Source organism: Lithobates pipiens, unplaced genomic scaffold (genome assembly GCF_037356315.1).
Source record: "Lithobates pipiens isolate NorthernLeopardFrog02 unplaced genomic scaffold, aLitPip1_a1.2 Scaffold_25, whole genome shotgun sequence".
Lineage (NCBI taxonomy): Eukaryota > Metazoa > Chordata > Amphibia > Anura > Ranidae > Lithobates > Lithobates pipiens.
The window spans coordinates 209,594,531-209,621,183 of NW_027507787.1; the positions used below are offsets into that span (position 1 = coordinate 209,594,531).

General features: G+C 40.3%; 1 protein-coding gene across 1 annotated transcript in view; it reads left to right on the forward strand.

Annotated features, from left to right (window-relative positions):
* The window catches only part of DOCK1 (dedicator of cytokinesis 1), a 613,707-nt gene that overhangs the window by 429,796 nt on the left and 157,258 nt on the right, over positions 1-26,653 (forward strand). Inside the window, exons 30-31 of the mRNA XM_077455510.1 lie at positions 22,299-22,377; positions 26,016-26,116. Coding sequence (XP_077311636.1) covers positions 22,299-22,377; positions 26,016-26,116 — 180 coding nt within the window. The remainder of the gene's footprint in view (positions 1-22,298; positions 22,378-26,015; positions 26,117-26,653) is intronic.

Here is a 26,653-nt window from a genome sequence, read left to right on the forward strand (position 1 = left end):
TTACTTTACATTGTAGCAAAGTGTAATTACTTCAGTGTTGTCACATGAAAAGATATAATAAAATATTTACAAAAAATGTGAGGGGTGTACTCACTTTAGTGGGATACTGTCTATATACCCACACGTGTGTGTGTGTGTGTGTGTGTGTGTGTGTGTATGTGTGTATATGTGTATATATATATATATATATATTATAATATACATATACACTAGCTTTTAGGTACTGCTCGTCTGAGCCCATGAGGTTTGGGGCCATTCTTGATGACTAGTGCCCTTTAAATAACCTCTGTGTGATATTACATTCTGTACAGGAGGCAAACAAAACTGTGTTTTTGGGTTGCATACCATCTTCCATCTTCCTTGCAACTTTGCCAGTTTTATAGGTGATTGAATCTGTTATTTAGCTAATACACATTATGCTTTTTTCATTATATTACAAATTAGGTGAGATCAGGCTTTACGTTTTGAAAAGAACACTCTTACACAAAATGTTAAACATTTTAAAATATTGCTTTGGCATTTTGCCAGCTGGGTGAGTGCAGCCCCCAGTAGTACTAATACATCTCCTTACTGAAATAAGATGCTCAGTTTGGCAGTTGGTTTCATCTGAGTTTGATACGCTTGCTTTACAAAGTAACAAGGCATTTATTTTTATCCCTTTTTCCTTTCTTTTATGTTCTTTTTGAACTTCTGCTATATGGAAAAGGGTGAAGTTTCAGTATTTTTTAAAGCAAAGCCTTATTATTACAGTCAGTCAAAAGTTGTGTTGAGACATGAGGGGGACCCGGTTAAGTTTAGCTGCAGGTCTAATTAATTTTTATTGCATTTTTAACATTATTGAAACCTATCAATGCTTTTTGCCAACAAAAGTTCAGAATAAAATGCCTGGGCATATCTTTGTTTTTCTGTATGTCCACGCCTGGATCCTCTTGAATTTCCAATGCAGATGTCAGTACAGGATCATATATTCTAAAACTTGTAGCATAGCTTCACCCCTGCTTATATCCCACAATGAAATACCTATTACCTGTTAACAAACCAAAACATTGTCTTATAGGAGTCTAAGATGTAGGGACTGCGAGCTGATATTTAGAAAGTTTGTACAGCCAGTTGCTGGGGGTATCAAGGACACCCTAGTGAAATTGACGTTATAGCATGTTTCTTTGTAAACCCAACGTGGTCACTGTATGACCTAAAACATAGCCAACTAATTTCATTGGAATTGGGCTCCCCTTCGGGGCTCTGGATGTAGACTGCAGTCCCCACAGGTATGTGTTCCACAGCAATGCTGCTGCAGGTACGATGGACACTCTGGAACACTGTTCTCATATTAGAATGCAAACCACAGTCAAAATGACCAACAGATCTACCTGTAGATGCCAATCTGCTGACATGAGTTGATTCTATTTTATCTCATACAACAACAAGGTGGTCAATGTTTTCCAACTGGTTGGAGTTTGTAGGATTTTCTAAACACTCATATAGCATGCCTCTCCTACCTTCACAAGCTTCACACACTTCAGGCGACTCATTGTGAGGACTCTCCATGGCTTGAGCTGCCATAGACCTACCCACCATCACCAATTCTAGTGTTACCTCACATGTACACAACAATGTTTTTCTGTCAAAACATTTGTTTAGCTTTCATAACTAATCACTTTGATTATAAAAAGAGTGCATATACCTTGCGTTCGTAAGTATTCTTCTTCCAGGTTTGCCTTCATGCATTTGTAGAGTAACATTCCGTATCTAGGTTAATCAAATCCAAACTTGTTTTGAGTCAATCAAATTAACCGAGTATTATGAAGTCTTAATCTAAAGTGTGTGCATCCTCCAAAAAGATGAATTTTACTAATGAAATCCTTTGGGCTTTAATTAAGATTGTTTGTTCTTTAGAGGCGGCAGCTAATAAACAAAGCATATTTCAGGTGTAGACCTTCATACTCGAGATCAATTAAAACCTCTATTCTGTAGGTATAAAATGGGCTCTTTTATAAACCGCTTTTCTGACGGGACCAATTAGTTTTCTTTCTTACGTGAAATTAAATGCCTGGGTATTGAGTGATTATTCTTGTGTATGTAGACTATTTTCCAAAGCGCATATGAAAAAAAAATAAAAATAAAATACAGCCTTCGTTTGATGGATTCCACTGGCAGCCCTAGAGCATGTATTTTGTGAAGTGCCCTATATTTAAACTCTTAATATTGGCTGGCACTCATGTCTGCACTCAACAGTGCAGCAGTTCAATAATTCATGCTTTGATTTCTGGTAGATGAGACATTGATGTGTCCTGCTGGGACTATTGATTTAGTTAATGGCATTACTTATTTTTATAGTTCTAATGTGCATAAAGTTGAGTGGACCTGTTTACCTGTAGGCATAGCCATGTTGGCTTCTATGTCTGGGGGCAATCTTTGCACGTGCCTTTATAAGCGCTCTGGAGATGCGAGGATGGATGGTGGCGTATGACTAAGAACTCATGAGTGCTTAAAAAAAGCATTTGCTTGGTACAATGGAATAATGGACGCAGAACCTGGCCACATTCCATATTCACCTGACACCAGAAATTTGCACTCCCAGTGCTGTTTTCCTAATTGTGTTTGACGAAAGAACAATACTTGATGTTCAAAGTACAAACCAGATTTTTACGGTCATATACCAGGGCAGTATTGGGTAGAGTGAGAATCCTCATACATTTTGGTTTGTACACAAGGCCCATTAGCCTATTTGTAGAATGGAACCACATGCCAAGTGCAATTGCTACTTTGCCAGCTTTGACGGTACAAAAGTCTAGGCATGGATAGCACCTGCATGAGAGGCGATTATGAAGAGTTTGTTTTGGATTAATCTAAATGTTGGGCAAAGGGGTCTTTTACTTTTCAAACTTAGGGAAAGTTATATGTGGCTGTTGTTAAAACATTGTATTCCTTTTGTAGGGTATAACTTCAAAAATCAAATGTTTGCTTCACTTCCTGTTGTACCTTGTTTGTTTGTTTTTTTTGTTTTTTATTCTGATCTTGCTTTTCTTACTGATAGCCCTGGTAGTGTAGGTGGTGTTTTTATTTCAGCTGCATATGTGAATATATGTGATGGAAGCAGCACAGCCACTTGAAGCCAGTAGGTCGACTAGAAAAAATGCAAGATGTTTAATTTAGTGGGTTGATGAATGTGCTTATGACATAGAACTCCTAAATGTCTGGAGGTTATGGTAGCATTGATGTCTATTTTCAGCACATCTCCTGCCTGTGAAAAGGGCAGAATATGTAAATAAAAGATGAGCAGAAATGTGTAAATGCTGCAAATTGTGTGAAGCACATCTGTTTACAATATATTGTGTGCTGTAGAACACCAAATAGACTACATGGAACTGGGAAAATGGATATTAAGATTGTTTCCTCTTGGGAGTTACTAAGCTATTGCTACCATTGTGATCCACAATGCCACTGGAGGATTTGCTATAGACACACATTTATTAAGGAGGGGCAAAGAGCAATGAAGTGCAGATTGTGGGATTCCAGAGCAATCAGATTTCACAATTCATCGGCTTAGAGTAAATGGCACAAAATGAAACCTTTGGTTGGTTTGCCTGACTGCATTCTGTATAGCTTGTTGCTTTCTTGAAAGATAGCACTATGCGCCATTTACAAGTGGTCTGGTAACGTAATATATTCATTGAGGTGTGTGTGTATGCTATTTAGCTTGCCATAGCAGTTGGTGGGGGCAGACAATCTGGTTTCCCTGATGTCCCTCCATCTGCAGATTAACATCTTTGTATCAGGATACGTTATAAAGCCCCCCCTCACCCCGTCCATGATATTGACCTTACCGGCTTTGCCTCAGTCACAACTGCCACTAAAATCCCTAGTGTTAGCTGATGTTGGATGCCAAGAGGGCAGTGACGTCACTCAGTTGTTCATGTGACAGTGTATGTACCTTCATTTGTTCCCAAAACTTTGTCAATCTGGCCCAGGATCATTTAAAACTATGCCACATCTACTCTTCATTGGGGTACCTCTGTACTGTAGCCAATAGACATGAAGATTGAATAACTCTTGGAGAGCCAGGCTCCTCCATGCACTTCTGTTAAGTTGATGCCCATGGCCTTTCAAATGTCTTTTTTTTTCCCCCATAAAATTAAAGTGCTAAAATGTTAAATGTTAAAAAAAAGAAAAAAAAAGTCAGTTGGTAGCTTACCTTCCCTGACTTCCTTGTCAGCTGAGGGGAAACAAATCTGCCCAAACCCCCAGCTCTGTAGATGGCACAGGAGGTGCTTTATTTGAAGTGCATTAGCCTGTGCTTCTGATAGCATTTCCTGCTCAATAAGTTCTCCTATTGTTTACTCCTGTTTTCTGACCCTTTGCTACGTTACCAGATACCTCTGTTCCTGCCCTGACTTTTGCTTCATTCTTGGATTCCTCTGCTGCCTGGTACCTGCCCTGACCTTTGCCACATTAGTAGATACCTCTACTGTCTGTAACACTAAAAATGAAGATCCCCCAAGGTTGCGCCTAATGTGAATGTTAATATCCTTACAAAACAGTTGAAAGGGAAAAAAGGGAATGGGGCTGGAGCTTCCGGCAAAGAACATATATGTATAACTCAATTGTAAAAAACACCTGATATAGCTCAACCGTCTCCAAAATTAATAAATTCATTTATTCAGCTCACTGTTCATACCAATTAGAAAAATGGATTATAAATTTATTGTATCAAAAATAAGGTGACATATAAAAGACACATAACAATAATGAATAAAGTTAAAATACATGACCACCTCAGTAGTTGTATGAATCAGACCTTTAATTGTGCATGGATGTCCTATAGTGCCACAGGGCTCCTAAAGATATAGTGGAGTGGAAAGGTTTACTGCAAAAAGGACTGGATATGAAAGATCCTGGTATGTGTAATAGCCAAGGATTAAGTCCCAAATTCATAGTGCATGTGCAAAATTGGCCAGAAAACGGGGCAAGCGGCACCCCAAATAAACAACGATACTTGGCTCAGAGTTTGAGATTGATAACAGTGGTCCAAAGGAGGTTCAGATTTCAGGAGCAGGGTCAAATATCACAGGTACATGTATCCTCATGTTTGATTGTGAAGAACACTCTGTAGCCTAGACTCCCTCCCTCGTACTGTATGGGAGACCCAGTCTATAGTATAAAGACACAGCACTGTCAACAATGAGCTTTTGGGGTCCCTCTAGTTTTGTAATCCAGGATATGCATGCTAGTGCAACCTCACCATTCCAATGTGATAAAATGCAAAAGTACTTATCTGATCCTAGAGTGTTCCGTCATTGCCAAGTTTCTTTACATCGCAAGTTTCACCGTGCCTTCACTCCACAAGGTGTAGCTTGTTAGGGTCACAACATAAGAGGTGGTCAAGAGATTAGCCTTAAAACGGTTTCACTGGGCTATACAGTCTGCTTCAGAGGCTCTTTCGGAGACTGATCCGTCAGTCATGTATTTTAACATTGTACATGTCTTGTGTATGTGTCTTTTATATGTAGCTTTATTTCACCTTATTTTTGATGCAATCGATATAATACATTTTTCTTATTGATATGAACAGTGAGCTGTACTGTCTGCTACCTGTTCTGACCATTGCTACATTCACAGATTACTGCCATTTCTTACTTTTCTTTCTCTCATCAACATACCGTAGATATAATATCGTCTACCTTGGGTCCACTAGAAAACCCAAGCCATATACATACGTTTATGTATATTTGTATATTAAGTCCTGGGGACAACCCTAGTACAATTAGCCCTGCTTGTCTTAAAGTGGGAGTAAACCTGCTGACTTTTTTTTTTTTTTTTTACAACTGCAAGGGAGAAGGCATAATGAGCTAGTATGCACCGCATACTAGCTCATTATGAAATACTTACCTTAGAACAAAGTGCCGGCATCTCACTTGGTCCACGCCGAGGGAGCTGACATGTTCCATCTGCGTGTCTTCCTGTGAGTGGCCGGAGCCACGATGTTGTCACTCCCGCGCATGTGCGCAGGAGTTTTCTTCCCGGCAGGGTCTTGCATCTGCCGGATTTTCAGCCAAGAATCATTGCAAAGGGAATATCTCCTAAACCATATTCTTTTTACCTGCAGGTAAGCCAAAGTTTAAAATGTAACTATACAACCGGTTTAAGGGACATGGGGGCTTCTAAAAGTGAAGCTACACTCCTCTGTTTACTCTTATTATTAGTAATAATAATATTATACAGGATTTATATAGTGCCAACAGTTTGTGTAGCGCTTTTATAACATGAGGGCACAGACTACAGTTACAATACAATTTAAAAAAGGAGGAATTTATACTTAAATTGAGGAAATCATTGAAAAATACATTTTGCTACTTCATATTCATAGGAGATTTTGTACTTGGTCTGTTTATTTTAGGTTTTAGTGCTATCACTCAATGTACTGAAATCTCCTTATGTTATTATTATTTTTTTCTGAATGTTAGTGTGTTGGGAGTTCAAGCTGAGATGCATACTCTGTTCTGCCCCTAGCATTAACACTGAATGAGCTTGTCCTTAACACATGATCAAGAAATCCTATTCTTTGTAAACTAAGTGCCTTTTATAGTGTTAATACATATCATGTAAAAGAACTGTAGTGGGGGGGCTTTCATAAATAACTTTATTGGTATGACGTTCATTACCTTAAACCTGTTCCTAAGCCCACAACAGTAAAGTCAGTCTATATATATGCAGTAAAGCATGCTTGTTATACTTGCTGTCTAAGGGGTTAATCCTCTGCATTGTGGAAAAAGGCTGTTTGATTCTGTCTTCTCCGATCCTCCCCTTCTTCCACTGTCCCCAATCCATCTTCTGATAATACAGAACCTTTAGAGTCACTCTGCACATGCTCAGTTTTTTTTTTTTTGGGAGGGTACATGTGATCAGCATAGGGCGACTTGGCACTGTCCAGATAGAGGATCAGGGGTCTGCAGCCTCATAGGACAGTCAAAGTAGAATGAAAACTCCTCCTACAAGCTTTAACCAGACACAAGTCACAAGACTGCCATATACTGCTGATGAGAAAAGGTATTTAACAGCTTATATTTACCAAAATAATTGCATTGCTATGTTCTGTGGGAGACCAGAAATGGTGAACGCAGGCTTCTGGGTTTACTAACACTTTAAAGTGTATGTTACCCTAAATAATTTTATCTTTTGTGTTTGTTCACATAAGTGTATTTATGAATCCGACTCTGTCATTTTCATGTTCTTCTTCCATCTGAAGTTCCTGGTTGTTCCTGCCACTCACCTTTCTTTTTTGTTCTAAACTGACCACACAAAACACAGGAGCTGATCTGTGCTTGCATGGTCAGTTTCCATCTTTTGGCCAGCCATTCAGAGGTACAGGACACTGGGCAGACACACAGCATTGGGTAGTTTGTTCAGCCACCACACCTGCTCCCAATCACAGCCTGCCTGTGTTACTGCCTCCTCCTTGGACACACTTCCTGCTCAAGAACAGCCTGTATCTTGCCCCAGGCTGAACAGACTATGGAAATCAGGCACACTTGTGTCTGCACAGTGTCCTGTAACTCTGCCCTCCACTATCAGGGAGAAGAGTTGTATGGTCGCATGGAAAAACTTTTTAAGCTTGTAAAAAAAAAAAAAAAAGTAACAGTTAATTTCTGAAACTAAATAAAAAGAAGTTATGATACCGAAATAATTATAACTGCATTAGACAATTGTATGTTCACAACTACTTTAAAGATCAATTTCCTTAAGATCTGCTTTAAGGAACTGGCCGTTTTGGCACTTTTATTAGTCCAAAGACAAGAATGTGTAAGCCAAAATCACCCCTACATTATTTTTATTTTTTTTTGGTTCAGTCCAACCTATTCGTATTTCTGGAATCACCTGCATAAACTTTATTTTACAAAATAATAATGACGATGACAGTCTAGTATTAATTGTACTATTATTATTCTGTAGGTCGAGGGGTGAATGTCCATTATTTTGTTCTCAAATATTCTGTTATCAAACCAATGGAGAACTGTTGTGTGCAATCTCGATGGGATTGATCGACTGAAATAAAAGCCTTCATTATCTTTTCATCTAACTTAATTGGTGTGACATTATAGTAATGCCTTTTGTAACCTCATTTAAAATTCGTTATCAATCACGGCATTCTTAAAGCTTCTGAAATTAGCCGAGCCGTCATTGCACGTGGCGTTTTCAGAATTGCATGACTGAAGATTTTATTATCGCTGAGGCTCTTAAATTACACTGCAATTCTGTCCGATTTTGTAATCTGAGAAAAACAAGGTTTCTCGGACTGTCTAATCACAGAACAATAATAAGCTCCAGTGCCTCTTGTACACCTCCCATCAGATTAGCGGTCAGCCCAGAAGCCACGTGTGATTTTGATTTGAGTGGTTAAAAAAAAAAAAGGCAGAAGACAGGCGATTGTTTTTTTTAATATTGTTTTTTGCATTCATAAAAATGTATTCTTTTGTTGAGCAGACATTTATTTGAAGTGGTAAATGCTTTATATAATTAAAATTGAACTCCAGGCAAACTGCTAAATACACAGAATACATATATGGGTGTGTTTTTATCCACGAAAGGTATCCCTATAAATCTGTTCTCGAGATTTGCACTGCTCTGCGACACAAAACAATCCCGTCTGGGTAAAGAAATGTTTTTGGGTTTCTTTCTTTTTTTCTCCTCTGTTGCAGTTTTTGCAACGCTTTCAGGTCTCCTTTCCACTCCAACCTGAGACTGGACTGTGAAATGAGAAGCAGCACAGTGATGAGCTCACCTCTCTGTCACTCTGCACTCTCCTCCTGTTGACCTACTTCTTAAACTGCAACATAACGGACGTGCAGCTTCTCTGTCTCACAAATTTAAGCTCTGCTGTACAGGGACTGCAATAGCCTGATACCAGATCACATTCAGATATTTGTACTGTATACATAAAAAAATACTCTTAATGTGGGAGTAAACTCCCATGTCTGACTTGTACCCATAGGTAAGCCTATAATCAAGCTTACCTATGGGTAGTGTAAATATCTTCCAAACGTGCACCGTTAACTGCTTCCCGACCGCCTCACGCAGATATACTGCGGCAGAAGGGCACGTACAAGCAGATTAACGTACCTGTACGTTGCCCTTTAAGAGGCTGTTCTTCTTACATCACTTCCGGTCTGCTGTGCACTCTGGCCACGCCCTATGCGTTATGTCATGTGAATTCCTCAGAACCACACCCCATGTACTTGGCCTCCGGATGCTATTAGATCTAGATTTTTCTATAAGCAGTGAAGTACAAAGGTTACGTTTGTTGCCAGGTCCCTGCTCTTGGGAGGCCCACAGAGACTACCTAACCATGCCCATATACATTGCTGTAACAAAGTGCCTGTACAAGATTCGTTGTTCACAGAATGCTAGGTCACCAGAAACCTTTTTACAGTTGAATATTGCTGGGTGCCTCCTTTATGTGTGTTCATACTTTTACCCCCTTCCTGCCCAGGCCATTTTTCAGCTTTCAGTGGTGTCACACTTTGAATCACTATTGAGTGGTCATGCTGAACCCAAATTAAAATTTTATTGTTTTACTTTCACATAAATAGGAGCTCTCTTTAGGCTTTTTTAATCACAGCTGTTTTTTTGTTTTTTTTTGTTTTTTGCAAAAAAAAAAAAAAACTTGAAAAAAATAAAGGTTTTTCTCAGTTTGTCTGTAAATTTTGTAAAGAAGTAATTTTTCTCCTTTACTGATGTGCGTTCATAAAGCAGCACTAATAGACGGCACTGATTAGGTGGCACCAATGAGGAGGGACGAAAATGCCGCACTTATGGGCACCGATAGGCGCCACTGATGAGCAGCACTCATGGGCAATGATAGCTGCACTGGTGGCAATGATGGGCATCACGGATAGGCAGCACTGATGGGCGCTGAAAGGCAGCACTGACTGGCATCACTAAAGGGCACTGATTGGTGTCACTGATGGGCACTGCTGGAGCTGTACTGTAATCAGGGTACTGGTGATGCCATTACCTGTACAGGTCTCCCCTGCGAGGAGATACTGGAGTTCTGGGGCGTAGTCATATGACATATTCCCAGAATGAGAGTACTTCCCGCCCACCATCATTTTACTATACGGCGGGCGGGAAGTGGTTAAATTGCATTATAAACCCAAAAGTAATTTATTGCACCTTACCTGTCCTTAGATGAGGTGTCTGCATTGGTTTTCTTTCTTCAGGTGAATAACACTTTATGTTCCTGGGTGGCTACACCCACTCCCCCACTGTATATATGGAGGGAGCCATGGTTGGTGTACAGAGTAGATTTCAAACTTGTCTTTCTTGGTTCACCTCCATTTTATGGTGATGGGGAGATGAGCTGGACAAAACTTGCTTCCAGTTAATCTTCCAGTTAATATTGCAGGAATAGGAACAAGGACAAAGCATTTCTGTCAAAATCACCAGATATTTTCTGCACTTGGCCTGAAAAAAAGAAATGCATGCAGCCCCATCATCTAGGAAGTTTTAAGCTGCAATATATTACATTTTTCAGTTCCTGGATTTAGTTATACTTCTAAAAAGTTTGACGTGGTTCTAAATACAATTTTTTTTATTTTTTTTTTTTACCTTTATAATGTAATTGTTGTGGAAGCTGCCATCTTTGCCTCTGTTTAATCTACAGCTGCCATGATGCTGCACATGTGATCAGTTATGACACCAGCCATTGGATGGTTTGACAGTTTGGTTGAGAGCACAACCAATGGGAGTGTTACATTTCCGGCACATGCCAGAAATTAAACTGTTTTATGGATGGGTTCACTTCCACTATAATGCATTTTCTGCATTAAGGTGAAGACGTTCATGTGTTTATGGATGCACACAGGTCAGCTCGGGGTCGAACCTGCATGAGTGCCCCCATTGCAAGTGGCTTGCTATGGTGGCATTCAGAGAACTGGAGGACCCCAGAAGAGGAGTTTCTGGCCGCTCTCTGCAATGCTATTGCACAGAACAGGTAGGTATAACATTGTTAGTTAGGATTCCTTTTTAAAAATGTTTTAACTATCACTTTAGCTAGTGTGACAATATGGTTATATCAAAAGAGATGCCTGATTTATAGTTATAAAAAATTCAACACTTGGCTTTCTTTGGCTTTTATAAAATATTGCAGAGCACAAGGTGCAGTACCTATGAACAGCCAATGTGAGACTATTGTATTGACCTCTGTAAACTTCCAAACGGTAATCGCCAACTTGTTGCTTGGTACATCATGCCTCTTTGTGTTTTATTAAGTAAGCACCTTTGTGTACTGCAGTTCCATTATTTTTCTAATTGCGTGAAAGTCAGAGAACGAACCTGTCAGAGGACAGTAAGAGACCTTTAATAGAACACTTGTCTCAATCACTGGATTCCCTGGGCTGTACTCAGTGCAGTAGAGCATCCGAGCTCCCACTGATTATGATTATGTGTTTGAAAAATGATTTGCTTTAAGTAGCAAGTGTAGGAAGATTGCTTGTTATTAATAGCTCAGTAACTTAAACCCCTATTTAACATTTCCTGTGAAGCTGATCTGTATCAAAGCCAACATCACAGGTGCAGGTTTAACATGGATAAAGAAAAAGACAAAGGTTTACCTTTCTTGTTATCAGCCACTCATGAATACCACCTACAAATGTGTTGACTCTGTTAAGTGCAATCTAGCAAAACTAAATCTATATCTTGAGATGTGAGGGATGCATGTACCTACCTAGTTTCCACTTTATATTGATAGTAAAGCTCTAGTGCAGGGCTCTCCAAACTTTCTAAACAAAGGGATAATTTACTGTCCTTCAGACTTTAGGTGTGCAGTGGTGCAGGGAAAGGTGTGCAGTTGCATGTTACGAGGGAGAGGAGGAAGCTAAACAGAAGAGAAAGCACAGACTGGCCTGCATCAATGAGAAGGGTACCAAAGGCAATGTAGGGGAAAATTCATCAACCTGTCAAGGACATGCAAAAGGAGTTTAATAGGTGGGGTTGGGAACACCTGACCATATTTTCAAATAAGGCCGGAGAAGATGTTACCAAATGTTCTGCCACCATGGCTTTTTAAACTAGAGCAAAACTCCAAACTGGAGCCTGCATCTGGCCCTTTTAACTGGCTCTTGGGGCACTTATCCTTCCAATATCACCAATGATGAGGCACCTTTCCTCCCCCACTGATGCCCACATTTGAGGCTTTTTTTTCTTCTCTGGACATCAATGATTGGGCACTAGACTTTCCATTGAATAGGCATAATGGCTCCCCGCTAATACCAATGAGGAGGCTCTATTCCTCCTCCTACTGATATAATTTTTACTCCCACTGACCATCAAGCTTGAGACATGGTCTACCCCCGCTGATGCTGGGGCATTTTCTACTCTCATTGCCTGCACCTCTGCACCACGGCACACCTTTGCCTGCACCTCTGCACCACGGCACACCTTTGCCTGCACCTCTGCACCACGGCACACCTTTGCCTGCACCTCTGCACCACGGCACACCTTTGCCTGCACCTCTGCACCACGGCACACCTTTCCCTGGGTCTCAAATGCTTATTAACCTGTAGTTTTTCAGTTTCTATGGGAGGCCTGCTGCATGGTTTGCCTGCTGCATTCGCTATCATTCTGGAAGTAGGGCAATGCCTGTTGGATGGCCCTTACATCCCAACTAGAACCAACATCTTTAAAGTAATATTTTTTTATTTTGTGTTTATATAACGCCAATACTTTTTGAAAAACTGTACATACCTACTGTATATATTTGCATAAGTCCCTGCCCCCAAGGAGAGTATAATCTAATATCTCAATCTCACATACTAGGGCCAGTTTAGACAGGAGCAAATGAACCTACCAGCATGTTTTTCCCACAAATAGAGCTTTCTTTTGGTGGTATTTGATCGCCCCTGCGGTTTTTATTTTTTGCGCTATAAACAAAAATAGAGCGACAATTTTGAAAAAAACGCATTATTTTTTACTTTTTGTTATAATAAATATCCCCCAAAAATATATAAAAAAACATTTTTTTCCCTCAGTTTAGGCCGATACGTATTCTTCTACATATTTTTGGTAAAAAAAAACACAATAAGCGATTATTGATTGGTTTGCGCAAAAGTTATAGCGTTTACAAAATAGGGATAGTTTTATAGCATTTTTATTAATCATTTTTTTTTTTTTTTTTTTTACTAGTAATGGCGGCGATCAGCGATTTTTTTATTGTGACTGCGACATTGTGGGGGGACCCATCGGACATTTTTGACACATTTTTGGGACCATTGTCATTTATACAGTAATCACTGCTATATAAATGCAGTGATTCCTGTGTAAATGACACTGGCAGTGAAGGGGTTAACCAGTGGATGGCAGTGTAGGGGTTAAGTGTTCCTAGGGGTGTGTTACTAACTGTGGGGGCTTGGGCTTTCATTTCGTGAACACTGATCTCTGCTCCAATCACATGGAGCAGAGATCAGCGTCACTAGTTGCTAGGCAGAATGAAGAAATGCTGTTTCCACAGCATTTCCTCCATTCAGCCGTCCTGTGAGACGATCGCGGGTATGCCCTCGGCGACCGGACTCACAGGGTCCCGACCAGCGCGGGAGCGCGCCGCCGCCGGCGCGCTCCCGATGGCAGGGCGGCATTGAAGATTGGACTTTCATGTACGCCAATATGCCTGCCCGTGCCATTCTGTCAACGTACATCGTCGTGCGCTGGTCGGGAACCGGTTAAACTTTTCCACAACTTTAATCCCTAACCCGTCTAGTGTGTTCCTTGGCCTTTATGATGCTGTTTGATCACTAAGGTTCGCTAATAAACCTGTGAGGTGACTTCTGAAGGCAATTGGTTCCACTAGATTTTAGTTGGGGGTATCAGTAAAATCTCAATTAAAAAAAAAAGAAATATATATATATATACAAAAATTGAAGATGCATTTCATTTATACATAAACAATTAAAGTCCATGATAAAAAATGTTGGTCACTGAGCTGTCACAAGATGCAGGTAGAATTACAATTTAGCTTAAAAGGGAACCATTTAGACCCCTTTCACACTGGGGCGTTTTTCATGCGCTTTAGCGTTAAAAAAAAGCACCTGTAAAGTGCTTGAAAGAAGCCTCATCTGCAGTCCCAATGTAAAAGCCAAAGTGCTTTAAGGGCCCTTTCACAATGTCAGCACCCGAAAAACGCTCGTAAAGCGTCGCTTAAACTAGCTGCGCTTTACCAGCATTTTTCGAACGTTATTGGGGCGCTTTTAACCCCTGCTAGTGGCCAAATAAAGGGTTAAAAGCGCCCACAAAATGCTGCTGCCAATAGCGTTTTTCAGGCGCTTCCCATTGATTTCAATGGGAAGGGGCGCTTTAGGAGCGTTGTATTCACCGCTCCAAAAGCGCTGCAAAGAAGCTGCTTGCAGGACTTTTTTTGACGCCCTGCAGCGCAGCACCTCAGTGTGAAAGCACTCGGGCTTTTACATTGGGATTGCAGTTGCAGCTTCTTTCAGGCGCTTTTTTTTAACGCTAAAACGCCTGAAAAACGCTCCAGTGTGAAAGGAATCTCAGTGTGAAAGCACTCGGGCTTTTACATTGGGATTGCAGTTGCAGCTTCTTTCAAGCGCTTTACAGGCGCTTTTTTTAACGCTAAAGCACCTGAAAAACGCCTGAAAAACGCCCCAGTGTGAAAGGGGTCTTAGAGTAGAAATATGGAAGCTTCAGCTGTTGACTTGTGTTTTAAAGGTGTACAAGCTTTTACAAATTAGGACTCTGACTAAACACATGCTTCCAGTTTATTGACTCAAGTAGTAAAGCTAGAATCATGATGACAGTTCCAGGTCTTGCACCTTCAAAAACAAGTCGGCAATAGCAATTCTGTCAATTTTTATTTAAAAAAATTTCAAAAAAAAGTTTATATTATACCTCATCCTAATGCTTGTGCTGAGTTTAATGTTCATATCCAATGGCTCTCCTGGGAAATGAAGCCATATCTAGACAACGTAGACCAAGAGACCCGGGGGCAGAGCTAAATCTACCAGTAAAATCTGCTCCCTTTGGTAATGTAAGATCTCGTTAATACAGTATCAGAGCAGTGTTATTGCTTACTTTATCATCACTAATGTAAAGGAAGCCTGCTGTTGTCACCAACACGACACTGACACACCACTATGCAGAGATACAAGTCTGGCCTCCAGATTAATGGTATTAATTAGACTTTACTGGAATAATGCTGCTTTTTTTAAATGTAGATCAATACTTAAGTCATTTGAATAGCAAGTAAAACATTCAATTTTGTCTGTAATTCGTTTCTGCTCTGTGCAGACCATCTGGATCTCATTTGTGAATGCCTGGCATATGCAGAACTGCAATATTTGTACACATTGCATTGGTCCAGCTGCAGGCCAGAATGTCACTAGATTTTTCTTAATTTCCCGTTGTTTATTACACACACAGTTCACATTCCAAAATACATTTATTGTACAACTTTGAAATAGTTAGCTTTTTATATATTTTTATTTTTGTCCACCTTCGAGATATAACCAATGTAGTCTACTTCTTCCTGCTTCTCTGTGGCACTATGCAATACATCATCTTGAGTAGTTTTGATTAAGACTGTACTATGTAACTTGCCATCCTTTAAATTAGGTGTTTTAGTTATATATATATAGTGTGGGCAGGTGCAGTCTATATTCTCCACTGCAGGTGGTGCTCGACCAAGTGGCAATGCAGAAGGGGAAAGAAATTGTGAGGAACTTGGTTCTTCTATGATTTCCTCTGTCACAAGGGAAAAAGCTGTCCAATTGGGCACTGGCACCCCACATGACATTGGCAACCATCTTGGGTCAGGCAGAATCGATTTAAAACTCCAGCTCTCAGGTTTGGCTTCATGCAAGTGGCTAGTGCAGGGACAGTGCTAAGAGATAGAGAAAGGTTCTGGAGGAGGAGGGACAGTGCAGGGACTAAGTATACCTCCCATTTAGGTGTGGACTAGTCAGACCTCATTTCGCTCCTTGCTGCAGTCAGTGTCAGCATCTTTCAAGTCTACAGACCGCTATTAGTGGCTCTGAACAGTCATGCCTACCTGCTGGGTTTAGTTGTATTGTGTTGAACCTTTCTTTAATATATTGCTCTTGTCTATCTTGGATTCTGTGTGTTAACTGGCTGCCACCCCAGCACCCCCTAATACTTACCAAAGCACCATCTAGATCCTGCTATTATGCAAGAGTGTCTCGGCTGCCTGGGACTCCCCTTCTCATTGGCTTAGACAGCAGCACCATTGGCTCCTGCTGCTGTCAATCAAAGCAAATCTGTCAATGAAGAGAGAGAGGATGCATTTCTGACTGAACACAGGGAGCTGTGACTCGGCTCATGTGCCCCCACATCAAGCTGCTTGCTGTGGGAGCACTCAACGGGAAGGAGGGCCAGGAGCGCCAAAAAGGGACTTGAGAAGAGGAGGATCGGGGCTGCTCTGTGCAAATCCACTGCACATGGCAGGTAAGTATAACATGTTTGTTATTTTTAACAAAAAAAAAAGAGACTTTAGTATCACTTTGTTTCCTGGTTCTACAATCCTTGCAGATTTCATTGTGATTTGAATGGTGTGGAAAACCGTTCACTTGCATGTATACCTCAACAATTATAGACTTAACCCAGAACCCACTGCATGAAGGACCAGACTCATCTCCTCTCTAATTCTCTTTTAGATATTGTAGAAAATGATCAAACACCAACTAATCTTTGAATTGCAGCAAGTTTTATTAAAGCATGAAATCGCACCACAATCGTCAATGGAGCATATTTTTTTCTATTTACACACCCACACTCCAGTCATGTAAACTGCCATATGATACAGTGTCATCCGCTTAACCCACCTGGTCTATATCATCAGTTTTTCAACGTAAAACAGGGAAAGCACATGGTGGATCAGACTAATATCTGTGATTTTTGGTAATTAAAGAAGCTAATAGTCTTGTGACTTCATGATAGTTGTTATCTTTTTCATTATTTCGTTCCGTGGACTGAAATAATTATGGGTATTGATTATATTCTTCGCTTGCTATCACCTGTGCCAGAGACAAACTGATGAATACAGTGGAAAGGCTCATAGAGTGCCGGAGTGACTGACAACCATGACCGAATGTAATGAGCCTTCTTTTAAAAACTGCATGCTTGTATTCTGTATTTGAACCACTGAAGAAGATGTGGTGTACCATTTTAACAGATGGATTACCAGTGAAGTATAACTGCACCTTTGTGAAAAAAACAAAATGCTCTGAATACCTGATCTGTTATTTTGCCACATCTTGCATTTTAATACAGTAATTTCTGGAAATTTTAACCCTAGAAGCAGCCGTGGCTTGTTCTTTAACCGTTAAAAACAAATGTATATTTCGAAGGGGTTGTAGCAGCCAATACTTTTTATTATAAATAAGAAAGTGCGCTTTCCCAGCATTTCTCTGCTGTTCTTGCTCATCTCATCTGGAAATTGGTTGTGGTGGGGGTTAAATATGTACGTATAGAACAATGCCCAGGATACTCTATTGATACTTTCTTTTGCATTTGATGAAGCCTGTCTGGGAATTACAGGGCATTGAGGATTTCTTGGGGACCACAAAAGCAAATAAAAAAAGCAGAAGGTTATATTTGCACAATTGTTTGATTTTCCTGGATGTAGGAAATGGTAAGCTTTGTTAAAAGTTCACTCGTACGTCTCGGAATGCAGTGATGTGATATTTGTGCTGGAATATCTAGATACAGCTACCTAAAGCATCAATTAAAACATGTCTTACTTTTGCTTGGATGGTGTGCTTTTTGTATTGCTTTTTTTACAGAACAAAGTAGCAGGCATGAGCCTTCATAGTAAGGTGTTGGTGGCAGGGATTGTAACATCAGAAAACGAGTCTTGCTATTGAAAGACCAAGCCTACCAGCATCTATTCATAACTGACATAACAACCTTTAGGCGTTATTTAAATTTTCTGTAGGGCTAAATACATTCTGATCTTTCGGTTTTAAGTGGTTTCACTGTCATCGAAAGTGTCACTAAAGGCAAAACTTTTTTTTTTTTTTTCAATTTGGATAAAGTACACAACCTCTGTCAGGTGTTTTTTTTTTTTTTTTTCCCCATCTGTGGCTTATTGGGGAGATTTCTCGCTCATTTCCTATTGCATAGCCAAAACTGGAACTGAGAGGAAATCCCTACCAAAGTGAGGGAATCCTGCTGTGACTCCAGAGTCTCCAGAATTATTGGAAGATTTCTCCTATATTCCTGTTCTGATGTGAACCCAAAACCTTGGGGGGGGGGGGGTTCCCTACTTTCACTTTGATGATAATAGTAAACAGGACCAGGGCTTTTTTTCAGGGGGAACTTGGTGGAACTCGGTGCTTGCTCACCAATCAATTGTAAACACAAAAGTCTTGTTTCTGTGTTTGCAAGTGACAGCTCTGCACTCTGTAATGCAATCCTGGCATTTAATGCCTCTTTAAGACACCCCTACTGTTTTTGTGAAACTTGACTGAACACACCCATTATTTGATGTGATGTGAAGGGTGTGTGTGTGTGTGTGTGTGGGGGGGGGGGGGGTTGTGGGGCCGTGGTTAAGTTCCAGCACCTATTGTTTGAGGGGGAAAAAAAAGCCCTGAACAGGACAAATAGAGGGGGTGAATCTCTCTAATGGGGGCACAGATAGGTGTTTTAATCCCACTCTACTCTATCCACATCACAAAAAAAAAAAAAAAATGCCTTTAGTTATACTTTAACCACTTTCAGACCGGACCAATTTGCTGGTCAAAGACCAGACCACTTTTTGCGATTCGGCACTGCATCGCTTTAACTGACAATTGCGCGGTCGTGCGACGTGGCTCCCAAACAAAATTGATGTCCTTTTTTTCCCACCAATAGAGCTTTCTTTTGGTGGTATTTGATCACCCCTGTGGTTTTTATTTTTTGCGCTATAAACAAAAATAGAGCGACAATTTTGAAAAAAACGCATTATTTTTTACTTTTTGTTATAATAAATATCCCCCAAAAATATATAAAAAAACATTTTTTCCCTCAGTTTAGGCCGATACGTATTCTTCTACATATTTTTGGTTAAAAAAAATTGCAGTAAGCGATTATTGATTGGTTTGCGCAAAAGTTATAGCGTTTACAAAATGGGGATAGTTTTATAGCATTTTTATTAATAATTTTTTTTTTTTTTTTTACTAGTAATGGCGGCGATCAGCGATTTTTATTGTGACTGCGACATTGTGGGGGACCCATCGGACATTTTTGACACATTTTTGGGACCATTGTCATTTATACAGTAATCACTGCTATATAAATGCAGTGATTCCTGTGTAAATGACACTGGCAGTGAAGGGGTTAACCAGTGGGTGGTAGTGTAGGGGTTAAGTGTTCCTAGGGCCGTGTTACTAACTGTGGAGGGGTTGGGCTTTCATTTAGTGAACACTGATCTCTGCTCCAATCACATGGAGCAGAGATCAGCGTCACTAGTTGCTAGGCAGAATGGAGAAATGTTCTTTACAACGGCACTTCTCCATTCGGCCGCTCCGTGAGACCATCGCGGGGATGCCCGCGGCGATCGAGTCCGGGGGATCCCGCGACCGGACTCACGGGGGTCCCGACCAGCGCGGGAGCGCGCCGCCGCCGGCGCGCTCCCGATGGCAGGGCGGCAAATTTAACCACTTCCCGACCAGCGCACGACGATGTACGTCGACAGCATGGCACGGGCAGGCATATTGGCGTACATGTACGTCCAATATTCGTTGCCGCCGTGCCATCGGGAGCGCGCCGCCGGCGGCGCGCTCCCGCGCTGGTCGGGACCCCCGTGAGTCCGGTCGCGGGACCCGCGGACTCGATCGCCGTGGGCATCCCCGCGATCGTCTCACAGAGCGGCCGAATGGAGGAAATGCTGTATAAACAACATTTTCCCATTCTGCCTAGCAACTAGTGACGCTGATCTCTGCTCCATGTGATTGGAGCAGAGATCAGTGTACACTAAATGAAAGCCCAACCCCCCCACAGTTAGTAACACACCCCTAGGAACACTTAACCCCTACACTGCCACCCACTGGTTAACCCTTTCACTGCCAGTGTCATTTACACAGGAATCACTGCATTTATATAGCAGTGATTACTGTATAAATGACAATGGTCCCAAAAATGTGTCAAAAATGTCCGATGGGTCCCCGACAATGTCGCAGTCACAATAAAAATCGCAGATCGCTGCCATTACTAGTAAAAAAAAAATAATAAAAAATTATTAATAAAAATGCTATAAAACTATCCCTATTTTGTAAACGCTATAACTTTTGTGCAAACCAATCAATAATCGCTTATTGCGATTTTTTTTTACCAAAAATATGTAGAAGAATACGTATCGGCCTAAATTGAGGGAAAAAAATGTTTTTTTATATATTTTTGGGGGATATTTATTATAACAAAAAGTAAAAAATAATGCGTTTTTTTCAAAATTGTCGCTCTATTTTTGTTTATAGCGCAAAAAATAAAAACCGCAGGGGTGATCAAATACCACCAAAAGAAAGCTCTATTTGTGGGAAAAAAAGGACGTCAATTTTGTTTGGGAGCCACGTCGCACGACCGCGCAATTGTCAGTTAAAGCGACGCAGTGCCGAATCGCAAAAAGTGGTCTGGTCTTTGACCAGCAAATTGGTCCGGTCTGAAAGTGGTTAAAGGGACGTACATGTACGCCCATTTGCCTGCCTGTGCCATTCTGTCGACGTACATCGTCGTGCACTGGTCGGCAAGTGGTTAAAGTGTATTTAAGCTACACATGTGCAACTGAAATATTTTGTTTTGGAATTTCAGTTTAGTCCAAAAAATACATTTATTCAGTTACTCCCGAAATTCATTTTTATTTTGTTTCATTAAAAAATGCATTCGTACGAAAATCCAAATTAAGGTTGAATCTATCAATTGAAGGCTCATGGTGTCTGTCGAATGTTCTAAGAAGATTCGACAAAGCAGCTAAACTTACCACGCCGCGATCGTACATTTCCGGTCGAATGCTCCACCCACAAGCTATAGAAGAATTCTAATGTTAATAATTATTACTAGTCAAACATTAGAATTCTTCTATAGCCTATGGGTGGAGCATTCGACCGTAAATGTCCGCTAGCGGCTATCGTGTGTTTTTAGCTGCTTCGCCAAATCTTCATGTCAAAGCAGCGACCATTAACAGCTCTTTTACTATTGATACTATAATGTTGAATCTTTTCTCTCTGTCGAATAATCTTAGACTAATAGAGCTGAGGTTAGGCTCATTTGACCGCAGGTTCGATAGACACAGATCGCTATTGTCACCGTCATGTCGAATCTTCTGTCTATATTGAACTGTTGTCGCAACTATATGAAAATTTAATGGATGCAAAAATGAAGCATTTTCTTATTTCAAATTTTTTCGGATTCTGTATGTTCCTTATCGATTTGTTAAAACGAACACAGAAATCCCCGGAATTCGGACGAAAATGCATTCGGACGATAACGAATGCACATGTCTAATTTAAACCCCATAACAAACTGTAATATATCTTGCCAGGTATTTTCATTGGGTACTCCTGTCCCTGGGTGGCTATACCCCTCCACTGTATCCCATACCTGTTTGTATTTGTTCATCTTCATTACGTTGGGGAATGTATGTTCCCCTACGTAAGTGGTTTGTTTACGAAAGGAAGATATTGTTTTATGATTCCACTTCAGCTCACAGGAAGTGATGAGAACACTACGTTTCTGGCTAGATCAACAGGTAATAATAGACATAAGTCATGCGCTTGTTTCACCAAGCACCTAACCAGCGGGAGTTTATTTTGAGTGTACAGTATTCTTTGTATACGTTATACTTATAGCTGCAACTGCAGTGCAAAAATCTATGAATATCAAGTTTCTCTTGTAATCTGTTGTATTGTCACAGATACCAGTCAGAATTTTGAGGTGGCTTTATAGCTAATAAAGGGAAGAGCAGTGTGCATAAAGGAAAGGAGCTGAACAAGCCTGGTATTTTCTGTTAAAAGTGCTTCCTTTTTATAGCATGCCACAATATTCTGGAGAACTTTATTGATAATACTGAAGAATTCACATCAGTCATGGATGCTCATAGCAGCTTACAGTCTATTTTCCCTATCCATGCCCTGTGGGCATTTACTCGCCCTCCATTAGAGACTTCCTAGAGCACAGGGCTAGTGTTCGATATTTTTTGACAGATAACTTATGCCAGTAATTTCTTGATTTCTTTGCTATTAAAATGTACAACTGATGATATTGCAGAATGTGGGTAATTGTGCTCTTTTCCCTTGATTTTACAGAGTGTTCTTAAGAGCTATTAATCAGTATGCCGACATGCTAAACAAGATGTTTTTGGATCAAGCAAACTTTGAGCTGCAGGTAAGGAGAATTCTGTTTCATAAGTACAATATTTGGAGAACCTGACATTCACTTTTTTGAGAGATACTATCAATCGCCCATTGCCCCCCAAGCAAAATATACCCGCCTATCCATGCTACTATATCACCTCCCAGCTGCAGGAGGCCGCTGTAAATAAACTCTGTTTTTGGCTATTGGCCACTTAGGCCCTAGCACTGTCCTATGAGGAAAGACACACACTCCCCCCATATCTGTGTTACAGCAGTTACAGAGCGAGGGCTCTGAGCAGAGAAGAGGGGTGTTTATAGGCGACGATACTTCATGGAAAGGTAGGCCATCAGCTGTGATCTGTCTGTATTACAGGAAGCCTCCCACAAAGGCAAAGTTTTATCTTAAGAATACACATGCCTCTTGTGTTTAGACAATATTTGCTGTTCCAGGTGTCAAGCTTTAAAGGATAACTTCACCTTTCTGAAGATGTTACGGGTTACGCCCATATTTAGGGTGTAACCTATAACATGTTCAGCATCTGCTTGCTCTTCCCCCGCCCCCCACCTTCCCTGTGACAGTGGGCTGGGGATCTTCTCTCCGCACCCGCTGTCAAAATTCAAAATCCGTACACACACACACGCGCCCGTGCGTCATTCATTCACGGAGATTTGTGAATTAATGATCAACAAATACTGACAGCCTTTGCAGCTGACATTTCTTAGTTCTCAATGAACTACCAGGGTGCTGATGAGCGCTTTAGGAAGTTCATTGAGCTTCCTGTCATTTAGTAACTGCCTGCCCGTATCAGAGGCACAGGCAGACAGCTACACAGACAGTCAGCAGGAGCCCTGCACTACACCCATGATCTGCTCATAGTGGGTGCAATTCTTTTTAAGGCTCCTAATAAATTGTATGTGTGTGTGTGTGTGTATATATATATATATATATATATATATATATATATATATATATATATATATATATATATATATATATATATATATATATATATATATATAAAATATATCTCTATATAGATCTATAGATATATACATTCAGTTGTAAGGAGCCTTGAGCAGCATCGGAGTGTTGGATTTTAGACTTTGAAAAACAAGTCGGCACTAGTGGATCTTATATTACCTCATGACAGGTTCTCTTAAGGGTGATGAAGCGTCCCAGTCATTTAATAGCAATAGACGCACAAACATTCTGTAATACTTTTGATAATATGAAACGCAAACTTGAAAAAAATCTCATGTTATAAAAGGCTATATGCTATACTATAGTTTAAATAGAGAGGTCTAAGTAGTGCTAAGTATTTTCCTCCGCTGTACAGAAGTGCACAATAATGCAGCCATTTAATGTCTGATGTTGGACATATGCAAAGGTTGCAGGAAACAGAACTGCTAAGAACACAGATGGCTTATAAAGAGCAGTTGCCTGGCAAGCAAAATATTTGAACACTTATGACTACTTCACTTGCATGCTTAGTAAAAAAAATAAAGATCATAGTGTACATCAGGGAGCCATTTAACTAATAGTTCTTTCCTGTTGTGCTGATCTGAAAGAATATAATCCAGTCTAGCCTGTAGATGCTGAATTCAATCTGCTTAAAGCAGCTTTATACTGTTAATATTCCTTTATTAATGCAAACACATAAAGTATTACTAGGAAATGTTAGAACTACCGTAGATCATAAAAAAACATATGTATTGCCATCCATACTGGCTTATCAGGTAAAAAGCAATGGTAATCAGACAAAGGGGTTGATTTACTAAAACCAGAGAGTGCAAAATCTGGTGCAGCTGTGCAGGGTAGCCATTCAACTTCAGCTTGTTCACTTATACTGAAATAAAAAGAAGCTGATGGGTTTCTATGTAGAGCTGCACCCACGTTTTAGCAAGTGTGGGTGGTACAGAGTTGGTGTAAACAGGTCTAGGATTGGGAGGGTCAGAAACGGGCCTGCAGAGAACGGGTCCAGATTTGCCATTAGGCCACCTAGGCCATGGCCGAGCATGCCATATGAAGAAGGGGTGGTTTATAATTAGTTGAAGAGCTTTAAATAGAATGTTAAATAGAATGTGGCTAGTTGTGCAAAGACAGAATGTACAGTTCATTGGCAGTACTGAGCCCGCTGCAGCAACCACACAATAAAAAGTACACATCTGGCCCTGCATGTGCTGAGTGTATTGTGATGTGACCTTTTGATATATGTTGCTGTTTGTGATATACAAAAAAAAAAAAAAAATACAGGAGGGTGCAACCACCTCATACATAACATTAATATGTTTTATTAAATCCTCAAAGACAAATGGATACTCACATCCCAATAAAAAACATGAAGCGAAACTGATCTGCTCCAGTCAGAACATATCAAAACTCGTCTAGGAACAAATGGTTGGATGGCTGACGTCTTTTTCGGGGGGTCAACCCCTTTTCTTCCGAGCTCTTGACCCCTGAAAAGCGTCATCCATCCAACCATTTGTTCCTAGGACGAATTTTGTTGCGGTCTTACTAGAGCAGATCAGTTTTGCTGGATGTTTTTTGTTATGTGAGAATTTAATTGTCTTTGTGGATTTAATAAAACATATTAATGGTCACGCACAAGGTGGTTGCGCCCTCCAGTTTTGCAGTTTGGAGGACTTCCCAGTTGGTGATGGGCATTGTGAAAAGAAGTGTGATTATAGATTCCCCCTGGGTTTAGCGCATGACCTTTTTTCGTTTTTTGTTTTTTTTACAACACTGTATGCAATATACAAACAATCACAATGTCTGCTGTACAGTATTTTACATACTGAACTCTGCTCCTATTTGAATGCTGTGGTCCAGGTTATAAACCCCATATCACTAATCACAACAATGTTAACATTGTAATAGAGAGAAATTATTTGGGGATGGACCTTCATAAAAATTGTACGTAAGGATTCCATTGTTCATTCTGGTAGAGCTACACCTTCCAGATGTTGGATTCTTGTGCACCCTCCACTGCTGATATGGCTCCCATTTCTGACCACTGCATTACAAATCCCCACCCCACCCCTGCCTTGCATTGTTTTGGTCTTATAGAATGATCTTAGGCCAGCCATAGGCGGTTTGAATCTCAGCTGGTTCAGCAGGAACTGGCCGAGATTTGAACTGTTAACGGGCAGGCTGAATGTATCAAGATCAACTTTGGTACAACCAGCCTGCTGGATTCACTTGCAATTATCACAAGCGGCTGCTATAGCCATTAGTAACTGAAGAGTTTTCTTCTCCCGGCAGGCTTCTGCTCCCATCGAAAGTAGACTTTTGTTTGGCAGGAGGGATTTCCCTGTAAGCACTGTCTGTGTAATGGGGGAATTGTGCAAATTTCTTTCCTGCAACCCATGGTTACAGGAAAGAAATTTGCACCGTCCTATGGTTTGCCTTTAATGTAAAGAGGGTCTGCTTTGTTCTCTGTAAAATAAAAAGCATAATGTCGAGGGTCATGGGTTCACCATGCATTTATTATGTATAGGTAAACTAAAGGTTTTATTTAAATTAAAAAAATATATAAAGCTGTAAATCATCAATTTTAAAATAAAAATACAATTACTCAAATTCCTTCTACTTTCTCTTTAAATATTACTTTTGTGTTGAGTTACAAATGCATGACTGAGATAAGTAATTGCTACTACTTTCTATTCTAGCTATGGAATAACTATTTCCACCTGGCTGTTGCTTTTCTCACTCAAGAATCCCTGCAGCTGGAGAATTTTTCAAGTGCCAAACGAGTCAAAATCCTGCTTAAGTAAGTTTTGTATGAATTCTGGACAGTATAAAATATCTGTAGTTCTGTAGATTTTAATTCTGTAGAATGAGGTGCCCAGTGAATTTCATTTTTTTTTTTGTCCAGCTGATAAATGCATTGTATTTCTGTATGCATATTCCTTTATTGAAGTATTTAGAGATGAAGGGAACTGAGCTTTGTATCTCCTACAGCTTGAAGGAAATGCTAATCCATTTTTCTTCTGTCTGTACCTGTGTCTAGAACTCTCTGTCACTGCACACTACAAAGCTTACCTTTCTGTCTGAAGACATCTGTTCAATTGGATATATTCATTGTGTCTATTGCAGGATGCTTTATGCATAATGTGTTTTGTCAGGCTTTTCTTTTTTGCTATTATTTCAACATTTTTCAGTTTGCAGAATTTTTTTTTTCTTCTTCCTTTCAAGGACTCAAACTGAGTGTCATGTACTTAAAGTGAATTTCTGCTTTGCTTATGCAGGGCAAAGCAACAGGTTCACATCAATGCAGACCTCTACAGATGCATATACTTTTTTTTTT